At 34.7% G+C, this 19238-nt stretch overlaps 1 protein-coding gene across 14 annotated transcripts in view; it reads right to left on the reverse strand.

The window, feature by feature from the left end:
• MYCBP2 (MYC binding protein 2) overlaps nucleotides 1–19238 on the reverse strand; it is a 258985-nt gene that overhangs the window by 90695 nt on the left and 149052 nt on the right. For all 14 annotated transcript variants that reach the window (XM_035704586.2, XM_049099236.1, XM_049099235.1 and 11 more), the window contains 8 exons: nucleotides 18212–18437; nucleotides 16802–16920; nucleotides 16000–16087; nucleotides 13686–13735; nucleotides 11026–11198; nucleotides 9561–9705; nucleotides 6504–6719; nucleotides 2597–2652 (listed from right to left, as the gene is read on the reverse strand). In XM_035704586.2, the coding sequence (XP_035560479.2) occupies nucleotides 2597–2652; nucleotides 6504–6719; nucleotides 9561–9705; nucleotides 11026–11198; nucleotides 13686–13735; nucleotides 16000–16087; nucleotides 16802–16920; nucleotides 18212–18437 (1073 nt within the window). The remainder of the gene's footprint in view (nucleotides 1–2596; nucleotides 2653–6503; nucleotides 6720–9560; nucleotides 9706–11025; nucleotides 11199–13685; nucleotides 13736–15999; nucleotides 16088–16801; nucleotides 16921–18211; nucleotides 18438–19238) is intronic.

Below are 19238 nucleotides of genomic sequence, written 5' to 3' on the forward strand. Positions count from 1 at the left end.
AAACCATTCTATTTCCATCTCATTTCTATACAAACTTCAGAATCTCCCTTCTTAAATACCCTTTGGTACTACAATAATCTCTAATAAAGTCTCATGTCCTTTTTCCCATTTATGTCAAAACTCATCTAAAGAATTGTCTAAATCCCTGTCCATTTCTTCATTCCCAGTTCTCTTCCACAACTTATCCTAGTTAGACTTTTGTTCCCAGCACCACTCACTGCAATCGCTTCTGTCAGTCACCAATGACCCCAAATTCAATGGTCATTTCTTTATCCTTAGCAATCTCTCAGTAGCATTTGATAGTTGACAACTCCTACTTTCTTGAAATATTTTCTTTTTGCTTCTGCAACGTTCTCCTAGGTTTTCTTCTAGTTTCTTAGGATTTTGTTGGCTTTCCTCTTACCACCTTTTAGCTTATGGAATGTCCTAGAGTTTGGGTCTAGCTCTTCTTTCTTTCAATAGCATCTCCCTAGTTGATTATTCATCCACTCCTCAGTTTTAAATAGCATCTTTATAATAGATGACTCCAAGTTTTGTTTCTCCCCTAAATTTCAAACTGAAATATCCCCACTTAGATAACTAGGAGGCATCTTAGCATCTCAATTTTAACATATCCAAAGAAGAACTCTATTTCTCACTCATCCCAGCACCCAACAAAACAGAACAAAAAAAATGCCCACTCATTTCTCAGACTTTTTGACCCTCATAAAAATCATGATACTCTACATCAGAAGTCAGTAACATTTTCAGTGATGATATTTTAGTCTACTGTGCCAGTCTGCCATACTAGTTAACTCTACAAAAAGTAGCCATAGATGATACATCATTAATGAGTAAGACTATGCTCTAAAATAACTTTCTTTACAAATAGGCCTGATATGGTTTGCAGGCCAAAACTGGCCGACCCCCATACTGCTATACTGCTACATACTCTATATCATTGCTGAAGCTGGAAAAAAATCCTTCTTAATCTTCTCTTTCTTTCACTTCCTATTTCTATTCTGGCAGCAGGTTATCAGCTTCACCTTCTGAGTACCCCAAATCTATCCACTCTCTTCATTCCCACTTCTAACTCCCTCCTACACCTCCTCCAAAACACCTAACAGTCTCTAACTCATCTCTCTGTTCCCACTCCTGCTCTGCTCCTCTGTAATTCATTCTCCAGAGAGTAGCCAGAATGATCTTTTTAAAACTATAAGTCAGATTATATCACTCCTTCGCTTAAAACCTACTAAATTAATTTGCATAGAAGAAAATTCAAACTCTTTAACTTAGCTTACTTAGTCCCTATATAATAAGGCCATCACCTACCTCTCTGATCTCATCCTCAACCATTTTCCTTTTTGCTTACTACTCTCCTGCACCACTCTCTTCCAGTTTCTCAAAGACAACAAGGTCTCTCCACTCTAGATTTTCACTGCCTAGAATGAACTTCCTCTAAATCTTAACATTGCCAACTACCATCCAGCTCTCCAATCAAAAAAGACCACCTCACACAGGCCTCTCCTATCCCCCAATACTTTGGTGGCCTATCCTATCCCCATCACTCTCTATCAAAAAACCTTACTTATTAATCCTGTTTTGTTTACTTATAGTTTGTTTCTCCACAGGAATGTGAATGTCCTAACAACTAGTACCTTGTCTATTTTGTTCATACAAGTATCCCAGAGCCTGTATCAGTTCTTCACACAGCAGATGCTTAATAGTATTGCTAAATAAATAATGCATTTACTTGAGACTATTTTGATTAGGTTTAAAATGCCTAACGTACATGAAAAACTATTTACTGGCAAATGACCATTTTCTCTTATTTAACATGCTATAAATCTATAGTTCATATTTATTTTATAAAAATCATATGCTTCCATTGTATGAGTGTTTTGTAACTAAAATTAAGCTTGAGACAGAATGTTAATTCCCTATTTCTAGACAAAGATACATTCTTAAAATTTGGCTATTTTTACAGGAAATCCTGTTTTGAATCCATGTTAGAATAAAGTCACAACAACCTGTTAATTTTTAATAAGTCATGTGATATTATGAAATGTGTAAGAATTTTTTCAGGTTCACTTTGGAGCTTCTTCTAAATTTTATGGAGGTAGTAGTCTCTTCATCTAATAATTTTTTCAAGTCTTCCATTTTAAAAAGCACTTCTCCTAACAAGCAAATAAAGTAATAAGTCAAAAAAACTGCTCAAATCTGGAGTTAAAACTACTCAGGGGCTGAAAAAGTAAGACCTCAGAATTAAAAATACAAGCACAACATACACTGAAATCACTCTGTAACTCATTAGATGAAGGAGAGAAGAAAACCCTGAAAAAACAAACTAAACAATCCTAAACAAGCCAATATATATCTTTTTAGATACTACTTAGTCTTTCTCTAGTATCTTAGTATTATGTAACATACTGGCAGTATTGCAATATATTCTATCTACAAAACTACACAATATAAAATCTATAGTAAATCTCTACTGGAAATAAAAAAATGCAATAAAATATCTACTTAAGGAAAATGAAGTTGGAATGCAGCATGATTTCAGTTGCAGCAGGTGACAATACATGTCTTGGCTATGTGTTGCAAAAATGATCCTTACCTTTTAGGAGTTGGTGATGCAAAACGCAGTTCTTCAAATGAGTAATTTTCATAAACCTTTAAAAGAAAGAGACGAGAAAGAATCCAGTAAAGAAAGAAATTCCATCAAGACCAGTAACTCATTAGAAATATTTTTAAGGCAGTGATAAAACAATAAATGGTGCTGAGACAACTGGTTCTCCACATAGAAGAAAAAGAAAAACTCAATTACCTGCCTCAGACCCTTTACAAAAATAAATTATAGGTATGTTAAAGACTCCAATGTAACAAACAAACAAATTTAGAGAAAAAAGCATCTTTTAAGTACATTAAAATTTTAGATTTCTCCCAAAGATACTATAAATAAAGGGCAAGGATAAGCCTTCACCTGGGAGAAGGGGATTTGTAATCCACATAACCAAAACAGGGTATGTATCCATAATATAAAGATTGCTGCAACTGGACCTGCAGAACAATCTGTTTCTAAATAAAAATAACAAAAAAGTCCATAAAAAATTAGGGTGAAATATAAAGACAAAAATGGACTGTAGGAACCCGAAACTAGTCACATTATTCCCAATATTCTTATAGTCCTGCATCATTGCCCAATTGACCATTATCTTCCAAAGTTCATGTAAAGTTCTCCAACTGCTCATTCACTTCTAACTTATATTCATAGTAAATAAAAAAGGGACACCCACATTACTCACAAGCCTCTTTCCTTTCTCTCACCCTTCCTATTTTCATGAATGTGATTTAGAAAAGATCTAGCTGCCTTTATCTACTAAAAAATCATAAACGAGAAAATGCCACTTAAGGTTAGGTCTAGCAGGAAAACCTAGGGTTCCAGATTCCCAGCACAGTGTGTTTTCCACTCCACCATTTCCCCTCAAAATACATATCATTACATTTACTAATGAAAGAATAGATCATATCTTATTTTTCCATCCTTCACAGTATTTGTCTGACTGCTGAGTAGTACACAGTATGTGTGAGTGGCTGATCTAGAAAATCCCTTTCCTTGAACATGCACGGATATCTCAGAGTCAGTGTGGGAATGATATTCTGTAAATGCTCTAACCCTAAGACACTCCAAATAGTCTTGAAAAACTGCATCTAGTTTTGGTAACTGGATTTTCAAAAGAAATTGTACAAATTGAAGCATGTTCATAGGAAACTAAAAGAATGATGAGGGAGTTAAGGGGACCAGAAAGTAAATCCCTTACATAAAAGTGGGAGTGAATAAGAATGTTTATCTTTGAATTCTTTAAGTCACTGGATGACTCATCCAAAACTCCAGCTTTTTCATCCAAATCTTCAATCTCAACAAACTTAACTCCAACTCTACTTTAGCCACTACACCGAAAGTCACAGACCTGTGACATTCCACAGAATTTTCTTTCTCAGAATCACAACAAAAGGGCCTGCTCACAGTTTTCTGCTTCAGTGACTCCTATGGTATCTATTCTTAGATTACTAGTCCTTTTCACCCCTACTCTCTCTCTGGATCTATCTATGTGTCTATCATCCTGTCCAAACTGATTGGGTTGTCCTTTCTTTAACTACCATCTGCTGAACTCTCCCTTCTCACACTATTCATTTGTGGAGTTCTTTGGTAAACTTCAAGCTGAATCAATCCAAATGATTACCTTATCCATGTTCGTATGACACACACTGCAATGTTAATACAGGATCTCCAGTTTCATCTGATTTTTCAAAGATAGCTGATAAATTTTATCTGTTCTCTTTCAATCTCCACAACAAATATTTCATTTTCCCCCCTTTGTTTTAAAATCCTAACCCTAACATTCATCAGTCCTAATCCAATTTAAAAGTATAATTACTATCATAATAAATAATTCTTTTGGCTGCACATTTTATAAATTCACTAGCAACTGAATTAATTACTTTCTTTTTCCTCTCCTGTAGGATAAAAGAGGAAATACTCCTATTTAAGGCCCACCTCACCCCTGTAAAGAGTCTGGAGCTCTAAACTCTGTTATTATCTCTCCACCCATCTTCCTGGTTTCCTTCTGGATTGTCTCAACAATATTAAAAGATCCAAGTCTTTCTCTATTCATCTCAAACTCGAAAGCCTTCACTTGATTCCATTTCCTCTGTCTTCTTATAACCAAACATCTTGAAAGACTTAATCTACTCATTTTGTTTTTATTTTCACTTCCTCTGCATCTATAAATTCTTCAACTTACAATGCCTTCCTTTAAGACTGCTCCTGCCAAGATCATTGATGAATTCATTGTATCTAGATCCTTTTCAAAACTTTGCTTCTGCAGCTTAACACTATTAACCCTTCCCAAACTGCTCTTTCTTTACTTTCAAGATATGCCATAAAGTAGTTGGAAGAAGTCCTCAGGAAAATCAACTATGGAGTCAAACTCCCTGACGCTAGTGGCCTTGAACAAATTACTTAACCTCTCTGTGCTTTAGTTTTCACATATGTAAAATGGGAATAAAAACAGCAATTTATAGGGCTATTGTGAGGATTACATAAATTACTGTATGTTAAGTGGGGAGAAAGTGGCAAAAAGTAAACACTGGTCCTAGCTTAATGTCTTACCTCTTTGGCTAATACTCTTGGCTTCTTTGTTTTTTTTTCTTTTTTTCTCTTACCTATTTTATAAACCAATGTTTCTCAAAGTTTAGGTTTTGAATTTGAATCACTCTGCATAGTCACAAATTCTTGAACCTCATCTGAAGATGTACTGAATCTAAATCTTCATATTATTGGAAAATCTCCTTTTTAAATAAGTGCTCCAGATGATTTTGATGTAGACAGAAGTTTGAGAATCACTGATATTGGTGTTTCTCAAGATCCTGTCTTGGAACGTCTCCCTTCACTCAAAATGGAAGATGTATTTCATCTGCTTCCATGATATCATGAGTATTCCAAGTGCTAATTCTCTCAAATTCTTTTCTTAAGGTCAGATCTGTGATCTTCACATTTGTATAGACAATGTGAATGTATCTTTTATATATAACTTTGCATGAATATTTCAGAGATATCTAAAACTTATCACATCCAAAACGATTATCTTCCTCAACCAATATCTGTTCCTCCTTCAGTATTGTAAATCTTTCTACTTAAGGTCAAACTGTGAATTTCACTTTTTAATTCTTACTTCTCTTTACTCCATCCCCTTCAGCCATCAAGTCTTACTACTAATATCTTTTGAATCTCTTTTCATTAGTTCAAAGGATTAGCACATCTCATCGCACTAAGTCAATAATCTACTAAAGAGACTTAACCTAGTCATGCCTTTTGATCATCTGTCCAATTATTCTCCATATTCCACTATGATCTATATAAAACACAAATCTAATTGTGTTGTTCCCCTAACTGAAAGCCTTCAATGGCTCACCATTGTTCTCTGTTACTGGCACAATTCCTAACTCCTGCTTTAACTTATGCTCACCTTGTTAATTTAGTATAATGTTGCCTATGAAGAGAACTAAATATGCTACACAAAATATTTTTAAAAATGCCTAAAGGCATTGTAGAGCAAAAAGCCCCAAAGAAGTAGGAAACCCAAAGACATAAGGCTGGCATGTAAGGGAACCCAATAATCGAAGGGGGCGAGGTAAATGAATTCCTGAAGGGCTATCCTAGGAGAAATGGCAAATCGAAAATAGACAAATACTTTTGTAGGAAATGAAATTCAGTTTTCAGCCATTTCAATCTCTGACTGGATTAACTTGATCTATTACTGGAATCCCCTATGCATCTGTCAGAAAACAAATGAAAATCCTCTTTGGAGGAAAATAAATCATCCCCCCTAAAGTATTCCAAGCTTGTATTTATCAATAGCTCTCTAGACCTGAAATATTGTGTCTACATTTGGATCACTGAAATGTCTGTTAAATGAATATATAGTAAATAATAAAACTTCTCTAGCAGTGAAATAAATTACCTTCATCATTGTTATGGCAATATACCGAGCCTCCTTCACTATCATTGGTTCATATGAAACATCCAGCTTTGGTGATGCCAGCCCGCCAAAGGTCATATCAGTATTAGAAGGTGCAGCTGCTACTGCAGGGCTGCCAGGGATCCTTTGAGGTTTTTTCACTTGCTCTTGTTGTAAAGATGTTTTTTTCTGAGAAACAGGAACAGCTTTCACTTCCACCTAACCATATCACAAAAACCAAATATTATTATTATATAATTGTCCATGACACATTAAAAGAAGCAATTAACAAGTACAGACCCATAACTCCATAAATTTAATGTGACCACTGGTCTGTCTTGGGCATTCCTTTCAGAGGTGTGCCAGAATGACCACAAGATAGTTCTACAATGTGAACCTGGAACACATCGTGTAAAAGAGGCCTTGATTTTTGGAATAAATAACCATAGATATCAAAACATAAAAATAAATTCTACCATTCATAAAGTACAAGATAGCAGAACAAACCTACACTGAATTCTTGAATTCTTACAGGGAATAACATTAAATTACTTTATCAGGTAATTCAAGTATGAATGCTTTTACACAATCTCCACATATTTTAAAGCACTAAACTAATCTTGGGTCACCAGGGTGGCTTAATCAGTTAAGTGTCTGCCTTTGGCCCAGGTCATCATCACAGGGTCCTGATCGAGCCCTGCATCAGGCTCTTTGCTTAGTGGAGAGCCTGTTTCTCCCTCTCCCTTCTGCTCATGCTCTCTATCTCTATCTCTCTCAAATAAATAAATAACAACTTTATAAATATATATATAATTTATACATAATAAATTATATAAATACAATTTATTACATAAAATTTTTTAGAAATCTCAATTTCAGCTGTAATGTTCTGCAGAAGAAAATGTACTCCATTAAGAAGACTTAAAAAATAACACATAATAAAAAAATTTGGACTGACATAATGCCCTGGAAATACAACAAATCTTTCCTTCCTTCCTTCCTCTCTCTCTATTTATTTACGTTTTTATTTATTTATTCATGAGAGACACAGAGAGAGAAGGCAGAGACACAGGCAGAGGGAGAAGCAGGCTCCATGCAGGGAGCCCAATGTGGGACTTGATCCCGGGACTCCAAGATCACACCCTGGGCCAAAGGCAGGCACTAAACTGTTGAGCCACCCAAGGATCCCCTCCATCTTATATTTAAATTACAGAAGTTTAAAGGTATATAGTAAAATTCTTCAGCTTATATACACTGCCATCATTAAAAGCTTTAAACTTTAAATGTAATAAAAAGAAAAAAAGGGAAAAAATAAAAAGTAAATGCTTTCAAATTTAAAGACACTTGACTTTTTTAAATTACAGCCACTAATTTTATACATATATTTTGATTTAATCTTTGTTTCAACAACTATATTTACTCTAAATAAATTAACATCAGAAGCACATTTGCCCATGTACTATAAACCTTGAAGTAAATCACTGAACAATTTTATAATGAGTACTGAGATGTTGTAGAATAATAGCTATTCTGCTTCCTTTTACCAACTACTCTGTAAGTGAGCAGGATTTTGTGGCTTAACCAATTCTAAGTTTCAAACAACCAAATCATTTTGTAACATATCTTTGAAGGGGTGGGGGTGGCTGGGGAATTGCCTATAACAAATTTTCATTCAATACACATTTCTTTAGAAATATACTAAAAGTTTTAAATGAGATATTTACATTAATTGTATCATACTGGATTCATTTTATGCATCACAATATGCTCCAAAATGTCATTATTAACTAAAGTTTCAGGAAAGAAGTATCCAGATAACTATATTCATTAATACAGCACTTGATATTTCCATTCTCCTTTTTTTTTGCCATCCAAATTCATGTATTTCTATTTTTTTAATTAAGTTTCTGATTCTAATTCCAGTACAGTTAATTTACAGTGTTTCAGGTATACAATATAACGATTCAACAATTCTATACCTTACTCAGTGTGCTTATTACACTAAAGGTATACTCCTATCACCTATTTCAGCCATCATCCTCCAGCCGACTTCCCCTCTGGTAACCATCAGTTTGTTCTCTATAGTTAAGAGTCTGTTTCTTAGTTTCTCTCTTTTTTTCCCTTAGTTTTGTTTTTTAAATTTCACATATAAGTGAAATTATTTAATATTTGTCTTTCTCTGAATTCTTTCGCTTAGCATTATACTCTAGCACCATCAATGTTTTTGCAAATGACAAGATTTCATTTTCTTTATTTATAGCTGAATATCCCATTGTGTGTATGTGTGTGTGTATACCACCTTTTCTTCATCTCTTCATCTATCGATGGACACTTGCACTGCTTCCATAATTTAGCTATTGTAAATAATGCTGCAATAAACATAGAGGTGAATGCATCCTTTTGAATTAGTGTTTTTGTATTTTAGGGTAAATAACCAGTCGAATATGATTACTGGATCACAGGATAGTTTTATCTTTAGTTTTTGGAGTCTCCATCAAGTATTTCTAATTTAATATATATCAATATTATATTTTGAATGTTGTTTCAACAGTACCAAATCCAAAATATATTGAGTCTTTTTTAAATTTAAATTCAATAAACATTTAGTGTATTATTAGTGTATACAGTTCAGTGATTCATTCATCAGTCTTATACAATACCCAGTGCTCAGTACATCACGTGCCCTCCTTAACATCTATCATCCAGTGTATTCGAGTCTTTTAAAGAATACATAAAAAATTTTTAAATGTGTTCTTTCACTGAATTACTCAACCACTATATATTAAGGGCCTTCCCTCTATGTGCGTATATGGACACTTTCTTATCCTTCCCTTGAATCACCATAGCTCCTAACAAAATGCAAGAAACAAACAACAATTTGGAAAAGCGTGTACTAATTAATTTAAATAAATCTTTTAAACAATTTTTTGGCTTCTTCTATTTATAAATATAAAGACAGTACTGCAAATGGACTCTAAAAATCACTTGTGTTTTCTAAAATTTTATTAGTTAAAATAGTTAGTACTTTGATGACTATAAATTTAATTCTGATATAATTACCTTCATATTTGGAACATGTACCACATCCCCATACTGGTCTTTTGTTTGAACAGTTATGGTGGTAGGCCAACCACAACGAATATCATCCTTGTTAAGGATTAAAGATGTTTTCTGAGGATCAGCATAGGAGTCTGGCTGAAGCCACCTGGCAGTGATGAAAAAACAAGCAAAACTAAACATTCATAAATATCTTTAATGATTAACATGAAATTAAACCAAATGAATAAAACTTGTATCAAACGAAGTGCTAAAACGGTATCTTCATTTCCCACCCAGTGACAATCACGAGCATCTCCCTTGCAAATTGTTAATGACAAATTCAATAAAAATATGCCAAAGTATAGGAGATTTCTGGTTTTAATAAATAAAATAGAAATAATTTTAAAATTAGAAAACTTGAAATTTTAATATGGCTGACATAAAATAACTGAGAAAATGAATTTAGGTTATATATATTTGAAGTCCTAAGTACACTCATTCTTACTGAGGAAGATGTGCTGTAATCTGCCAGCCTGAAAACCTGGGAAAGAACAGCTCCTCTGTAAAAGCGGTGATAGAAATGGCATTCTGTTTGCTTGAGAACAGCAAGGTTAAAGATACACTGTTAATTTTCTCTTCACACAATTTTTCAACTATTGTCCCGTACTACCTTCCCTTCCATGAAAATTCTGTCAAATTTCTATACTTTGGGATATTCATTCTTGAATTCATTGTATGATCTACATTCAAGTTGTCTTGGGAGATGAGTAATAACTAATTCTGTCACATGTTACACAAAGTTAGCAGTGAGGCTGACTTAAAATATTTTCTGTTCTCCAGTCAACATTTTGGTTTTTGGTTTTTAAAAACTACAGAGGAATCTCTTTAAAAAAATAAAACTGGGAAGAAATTAGACTTTTCTATTTATTAGTAAGATCACACAAGCCAGTCTATTGTTTTCTTTTCATTAAAAAAAGAAAAGCAAATAGTAACAAAATCAATGAGAACTTTACAACCTCAACTGATTACACTTAAATTCTTTTTTTATATTTAAATTCTTAATTTATATTTGTATTATTGGTAGACTTCAAAAGAAATCTTATTAAAATAAAATACAGTGATAAATTTTATTCTAGATAGTAAATGTTACTATCAAATACATACACTTCTCAATTATACCATGTGCACCAATTTTTTAAAATAAAAGTTCACCTAGGAAACTTTAAAATCATCAACTACCATGTATTTTAAAAACATTTTATATTTACCATTTTATATTTCAGCAAGTATTTACTGAGTATTTACCATTTTATATTTCAGCAAGTATTTACCATTTTATATTTCAGCAAGTTCAAAACACACAAACCAGATTATTTTTGGCTGCATTTTAAAATCCTAATAACTTTCCTTTTGTTTCTCTCCAGAAATGAAGATTGAGGCAAGTCTTGAAAGTCAGTAATTGTAGTACTTAAATAAAGCATATTACCTTGCAAGCCTCCCACCACTTGATCCTGGAACACAAGCAATAAAATCATCCAGAAAGGACTGTTCATTGCTTTGGATTTGAAGTGGTAAGTTTCCTTCAAGTGCCTCTAATATAGTTGGTGAATGAGAAAGAGCTAAGCCCTTTCCAAGAATACCAGAATGGGTTTTGCACACCTGATGAGTAAAAGAGAACATTTATGTGTTTTAAAAATGTAAAATTTTAATTACTTGAGTTTCTTGAACTTGCACACAATTTTAGGTAAGCCTTTCTGGGGAAAGTATTTTCTCTCCATGCTCCAGTACTCCTTTAGCTAAAAGTAGATAATATCCCCAGAAGGGAAAAAGATGAGATAATACTTCCAGCCTCCTTTCTTCCACAAAAATAAGTAACACATCGAGATCTGCATACTAGCCAAGACAGTACACCTCTACCCACGCTAGCCCTCCATGTGCTATGTCCCCATCTGTCTGCACCAGGCCTCTCTTCTGCAGGCAGCTGTGGAGGTCTCCCAATTTTTGTGTTCCCATTATTGGCATCATTTCATGTGGATTATCTCTGCTCTCTTAGGTAGGTGGGTACCAAGGTCCTGCCTTGGGCTGAAAGTGGACAGAAGCCTGACTGTGGCTGCACATAAACTCCATTAGCCTGTCTAAGCCTTAATTAAAATTAAGAAAAAAGGGTAGACAAAGCTGAAAGTTTAGTTCTCATTGATGTGACAAGCAAGTCTTATGTTTTGGAAAGACCTGCTTTAAATGCTGAAACTCTAGAAACTTTTTAGTAACGATGTATTTCAAAACAAAGTATTTTTCATAGAAAAGGATTATACTTCCAGTACTATCACATTTATATAACAGTACCTTTGTATTCTACAAGATACAAGACACAAAAACCATGATCTTTAAAGTCAAACAGATTGAATTCAAATCCTGACTTTGGACAAATACTATGTGCTCTTGAGCTAACAAGTTACACCAATTCCTGAATTTGCAAAATGTATAAACTGGTGATCAAATAACATCTCTTTACTATGACTATTATAAAATTTAAATTATATAACACATATAAAGTACATACTACATTGCCTAAAAAGTAGCAGGTCTTTTTTTTCTCCCCTTAAGATTTATTTTATTTGATAGAGAGAGAGAGAGAAAGAGAGAGAGAGAGAGAGACAGAGAGACAGAGAGAGAGAGTAGGAAGGAGCAGAGGGAGAGAATATCCAAGTGAGAGAGAGAAAGAGAGAGATAGACAGAGAGAGAGTAGGAAGGAGCAGAGGGAGAGAATAGCCAAGCAGACTCCCGCTGAATGCAGAGCCTGACACTGAGCTCTGGAGCCCAATGAGGGGTTTGCTCTCACAGCCCTTGAGATCAGGCCTGAGCTGAAACCAAGTGTCGGATGCTTAACTTAACTGACTGAGCCACCCAGGTGCTGCAAGGAGCAGGATTTTAATATATGTTAGATCACCACAAGCCAAAAATATGGGCAATCCGGGACATCAGATTTTTTTTAACAGAAACACAATAAACACCTCTTTATATCTGGCCTAAGTGACATTTTATAAGCCACAATAATCCCTGTAATAATGAGTAACATATGAGTTCCTTAATGGTTATGTTTGATACTGTATTTGGGTTTTTTTTATACTGTATTTGTTAAATGTTTATTGAATTTTTGTATATCTTAAAGTAAAAAGAATTAAAGTTTTTTTAAAACAAAAAAAACAGAAACAAAAGCTGGTGGATCTTTAAAACCCAGAAGTTTCTTAATATTATTGAGGATACCAGGGCTCCCTACAATTAAGAGAATAGTGATCAAGATCATGGACTTTGTAACCCAATGCCAGAGTTCAAATTCTAGCCTGGCTGCTTACTAGCTGTGTGATTCTGGGCAAGTTACACAAGTTTTCTAAGCCTCAGTTTCCTTACTTGTAAATGGAAATAAGAGTCTACCTTTCATGGGGCTGCTGTGAGGAATAAGTGAGTTAAAAATATGCAAAGTGTTTAGAATAGTAGTTGACATGTCAAGATCAAATAAATGGTTGTTTCTGTTATTACCGCTGTGATCAATTCATCTCAGGAAATAAATAAGATGCAAACTACTAGCTATAGATATTAGAACTGAATACTAGCCTCTATCTCCTAATTAGTTGAATTCTTAGACAAATTTACAGAATTTCTTTGAACTACAGTTATTTTAACATTAAGGTACAAGAGATAAAACTAACCTCAAAATGTAAATCCTAAAATAAATAATATTAAAGATACCATAAACTATAAAGTGCTATATAGATATTATTTTAATTACTACTACTAAAACTCTTTTTCCTATTTTTCTAACTGGTAAATAGAACTTCTTTCAAGATCCAATTTAATTGTCGTCAGTTCTGCAAAGTCCTCCCCTATGCCCCCGACCCTTGGTAACTTTTCTTTCTCTAGCAGGATTTATATCTCACTCCAGATTTAACAACTATCATGCAGCACAGTAAGAGTAGACTTGGGTTTCTCTCACCAAGAAATTATGAACTATGTATTTTTATTCACCAATGAACAGAATGAAGTACTTATTGAAAGTACTATATTCAAGAAAAATAAGGTTGATCTGAATGAAACTACTGCTTTGAAATTAATGTACAAAATTTATATTTATGATGTTTGGGACAATACCTGCAATGCAGCCTCTTCAAGAATTTCAAGATCTTCCTCTAATTCATTACCTGTTATGTGAATGAAAAGTTTCACCAACATATATCAGTATTTAGCTTAACTTTCTAGTCTTTTGCATTCATTACACCTTTTTCACAGTTCCAGAATTCCAGACCGAAAGACTGAAAAGAACAACTAGCATTCTGGCTCAGTCTCAGTGCTTTACATTTTAAGATGTAATTTTCAGTGCAAATATAAACCATAATTCTCAAGGCAATACTCAAAAAGTATTCATTGTGTGATTTGCAAGATATATACACTCTATTATATAACATACAACTACATAAATATATATTTTATCTTGCAATATATATTTTTTGAGTATCTGTGCAAGTATGTACAAAAATTGCCATTTCAAAAAATAGATGGCATATAAATTTGAACAGGTATTAACAAATTTTCTTCAAAGGTTACACCTATTCTTTCATGTAAATAAAACACAAGATGTCTCATTTGCTCATACATGCAACAACATCCAGGAGGAACAGGGGAACTGAGAAGTATGGAAGGGAAAAGGAAAAGGGAAGGGAAGAGAAAAGGAAGAAAGAGTAGAGAAAGAGAAGGGAGGAAAGAGGATGAAGTGGGAAAGGTAGTCTCAGACTGAGGGGCTATCGATGGACTTCTAGGGGTGAAAATTGGGGAAATATAATAGTAATGTGTTTTATTTCCAAACACTGTAAAAACACATCTTAAATCATGTCCAAGTATCATAGAATCAGTAAAGATTTTTAACCTTAGTTTCATATTTACCATCTAGATTATAAATCAACTTACAGATCATACAAATTTGTATCATATTAAGAGGTACTATCTCTGCTACTGCCTCATTTCCCTGCTGTGCCTCACATGAAAACTCTAGTTCTAAAGAGCTATCTATCTATTCAACCTGTCTCCCCATTCTGACTACGCATTCTCTCACTCCATTCTAAAGGCCTTCTGTTTCTCTCATTTTATTGATCTATTTCTTGTTCAGCATATAAATAACCAACAAGGTTTTCCATCCGATGACAGATTTTAATTGACTTCTCAATTGCATTCAAAAGGCTGATGAATGGGGGATCCCTGGGTTTGGCGCACCTGCCTTTGGCCCGGGGCATGATCCTGGAGTCCCAGGATCGAGTCCCGTGTTGGGCTCCCAGCATGGAGCCTGCTTCTCCCTCTGCCTGTGTCTCTGCCTCTCTCTCTCTCTCTATGTCTATCGTGAATGAATAAATAAAATCTTAAAAAAAAAAAAAGGCTGATGAATGTCCACTGTCTCCTGGTTTTACTCCTACCTCCTTGGTTGCTGTACACCAGGGTGGTTTTTAAACCCTCTTTCACTTGCCTGTCCATTTTTGATACTCTGGCAAATCCCACCTTTGATCCTGGGTGATCTCCTTGTTCTCATTTGCATTCTTCTTCCTAGCTTATCTTTCACATGGTCTGTCTTTAAACATCAACTGTTCAAATGACATTTCCACTGACTTGTCCCCTGAGTGCCAGACAATGAATATTCAATTGTCTACCTGGTATGTCCACTAAGATATTTTTTGAAAGATTTTATTTCACAAGAGAGAGAGAACATACAAGCAGAGGGAGTGGCAGAGGCAGAGGGAGAGGAGAGGTAGGATCTCTACTGAGCAGGGAGCCCAATGCAGCGCTTGATACCAAGACCCCAGGATCATGACCCAAACCAAAGGCAGATGCTTAATTGACTGAGCCATCCAGGTGCCCCTGATATGTCCACTAAGATATTTTTAAAATATCTTAAATTTTTGGCTTAATATCACATATCCAGTGCTTAACCCAGTGCCTGGCACATAGCATTTATGTGCCTAGGGAGGGCTTTTTTTTTTTTTTTTAAAGATTTTATTTATTCATGAAGGAGAGAGAGAGATGGAGAGAGAGAGAGAGAGAGAGAGAGAGAGAGAGGCAGAGACACAGGCAGAGGGAAAAGCAGGCTCCACGCAGAAATCCTGATGTGGGACTTGATCCTGGGTCTCCAGGATCAGGCCCTGGGTTGAAGGTGGTGCTAAACTGCTGAACCACCGGGCCTGCTCCCTAGGGAGGGTTTGTGTGCATGTTTGTATGTGAAAACAAAAGACCAGAGGATACTATTCAGTCTTCATTAAAGAAAATTCAAACTATCAGTATATTAAAGTTACTGCTCATGAATGTATGGGACTACTGAATTCATTTTGCTAATTTATTTCAGAATGTCATAAAATAAACATATTCTACTCTTGAAATTAAAAAAATATATATATATAAACACCTAGTACTTGACCAGACTTACCAATAGGAAGTGCTAGATCCTTTTTCATCAAAGCTGCAGCACAAACTCCACCAAGATTGGCTAATTCTTTTTCCAACTGAATGACTCCCTGGAAAGAAAAGAAAGAAAGAAAGAGAAAAGAAAAGAAAAGAAAAAGAGAAAAAAATCTGCTGCTTTAAAAAAATTTTTGGAAGATAAAGTATTTGGAAGATAATGTGGATTATCAACATAATGTGATTTGTATCCAAGCATAACTTTTGATACCAGAAGGAAGAACATGTTGGTGAGTGGTTAAATAGAGAGTGGAAGAGGGTGAATAATATGTCTTCTGCATGTTATAAGGTCCAGGCCTATAGGCTAACTGTCCAAAGAGTTTGTCATTCACTACTTTGAAGTAATGTGATCCTTTTTTTCACCTGTTGTTTTTCTGTATGATTTGAAACATTTAGAAGAGATAGGAAGTTAGTCCCATTGTGAAATCAGGTTCTATTATGTACTCAGGAAGGTAGAGCCACCTGAGCAGATTTGGAGCAGGCACAATTATACTCTCTTTAAAGGCTACATTATATTGCACAAACCCGTTCTCTTCATGTATTAAAAGTGGAAAAAAAATAGGAACACTACACAAAACTAAACTATAACATGTTTTATTTTTTTTTTACATGTTTTAAATTATACACCCTAATTTAAAATAAATTTCAGGCTTCTTGAACATAGGCAAGCAAAGAGAACTTTAGTTAATAGCAGCCCTCATTAAAAAAAAAAAAAATAGCAGCCCTCAGAAATGCAATCTTAACAGAATGAGAAGATAATTCATTCTTACCTCATCAGGTCCAGGGCTAAACTCATATCCAATTGCAAAACATTTAAAACCATAGAAAGAAGCTTTGTCATCTTTCACATAATCTGATGCAGTCTCCAATGAAAAAAGGGCCTCATTTCCTAAGAGAAAAAGCTAACATTGAGTTCAAAATCTGAAACAATTTCATTAACATTTCCCTAGCTTTTTTTTAAAGATTTTATTATATATATATATATATATATATATATATATATATTATATAATAGAATGAGAGAGCAAGTGAGCACGTGCACAAGCAGGGGAAAGGAGAAACAGATTCCCCGTCGAGCAGGGAGCTTTATCCCAGCACGCTAAGATCATGTCCTGAGTCAAAGGCAGATGTTTAACTGTCTGAGTCACCCCAGTGCCTCTCCGTATCTTTTATCTATCTCAAAATAGGCAGCAATACAAACAATACTTTTAAAAAAGCCCAGTCTTTTTGAGGTGGGCGGTGTTCCTGTATCTGCTTGAATAAGACTGCTAAAAACACTGCTAGCCAACAAACAGAACCATCCCACATGAATTATTATTTTTCTCTATGACCAAGCTCTCCTTATCAAATGTTCTACCTTTCTGTTACATGACTTATCGTTTTTCATCTGTCAATTACTAGAGTAACCTAGGTTAGTTAGCCTTTTCTGTTTCAGAGTGAGCAATCCTCTTACCTGGCCCCTTACAAACAAATAAGGTGGGTCAGACTAGAAAAAAGAAGCTTCTGAATTCAAATAGCCTATGAATTTGAGGAATCACAAGAATACTGATGGTTAATCAGTTAAAAACACAAGAGACTACATACAGTTTTAATAACTTACAAACTTTCTCTGAAAGGAAAACACCAGTAACAGCAATAACAAAAGTGCTGCTTCTGTCTCTTGCTTTCTCTCTCTCTCTCTCTCTCTCTCTCTCTCTCTCACTCACACACACACACACACACACACACACACCCCTCCAAGCCCGAAGAACTGAAAACAACAGCTTTAACATAATTTAGAAGGTTAGGTGGTTGACCAATTCTCTTGATTGGAAAGGAGTCCCGGTTAAGTTCTTAAAGTCTTGCACTCACTAGGAAAATAAAAGATCAAATTCACTTTTTCTATAGCTTGCTCCCAACTTTACAGCCAGCCACTCCTCAATATTAACTCTGCTTTGGTCAAGCTATCCTTTTTTTTTTTTTTTTTTTACAAGATCCTCACAACAGTTTCTCTTCTAAAATTCAGTCATGCTATATCCACTGTCCAGGGTAGTCTTCACTATTCAGGTGCAATCTGGATGCGTAGTAGGTCTTGAAGAACTCTTTCTAAAAGTTGTAAACATTTTCAGTGATGTATCCTTACTAAACATAATTATCACAGATGCACAGATTTTACCATATAGAAGAAAAAAATAACTTACCTGGCAACACTAAAACCATAGTAGGCCACCCAGAGGACCCTGAAAATTTCTTTAATTCTATCCAGGAATTAAGATTTTCATGAACAGATGTCAATTTTGGTCCATATCCTGAATTTTGAACAGTTCTGACAGGAATCAACAAACGAAGGACATCTTCTGACTGTGCAGTGCCACACTGGGGGTCAAACTCGATTGTCATCCACCGTACACATTCTGGGAATGTCACCTGAGATCAACAGGCAAGAGAACACTTTATTTGTTAAAAAAATTTGACTTTTGTTTTTTTCCTATTTTAGAAACAGCTCATACTGTAAAGATGATGCTTTCAACATACTGTAAACTGATTTTAAGTAAGAAATTAATAGAGTAGCTTCAATATAAGAAATCAAGGTATTCACATTAAGCATCAATTGTCCTGACTCTCTACTCACAAGATTTACTTCTTTCTACCTAATGCTTAGTTGACATTACATTAATAATGTTTATAAGCACACAGATAACATTTAAAAAATATTACAAGGCTGTTTAGTTTCCATAAAAGTTGAGCTATCTAATTTTCTTGTGGAACACTTTATTTATATAATAAATTTTCCATTTCAGTCAGAATGCATTTAAGGAATTTAAGTAGGTAAATGAAAATATAGTTTGATGGGTAAAATATATAGATATATTGATAGAAAGTGAATAAATCTCTAAAATGTAAGGTTTTAGTCACTTTAAGGTTATCCACTATTCATAGGATGTGCTATAAATGATACTTTTCATTAGCAAAATACTTCAGAACTTCATGTATTAAAAGAATAAACAGTAACACACGACAAGGGGTGCCTGGGTGGCACAGTGAGTTAAGCATCCGACTCTTGGTTTTGGCTCAGTTCCTGATCTCAGGGTGTGAGATGGAGCCATACAGCAGTCTCCACATTTAGCGGGGAGTCTGCTTCTCTCCCTCTCCCCGTGCCCATGTGCACCCACGAGTACACTCTCACTCTTGCTCAAATAATAAATCTTAAAAAGAAAACACACACAC

The sequence above is a fragment of the Canis lupus genome, chromosome 22 (genome assembly GCF_003254725.2).
Source record: "Canis lupus dingo isolate Sandy chromosome 22, ASM325472v2, whole genome shotgun sequence".
NCBI classification, from domain to species: domain Eukaryota; kingdom Metazoa; phylum Chordata; class Mammalia; order Carnivora; family Canidae; genus Canis; species Canis lupus.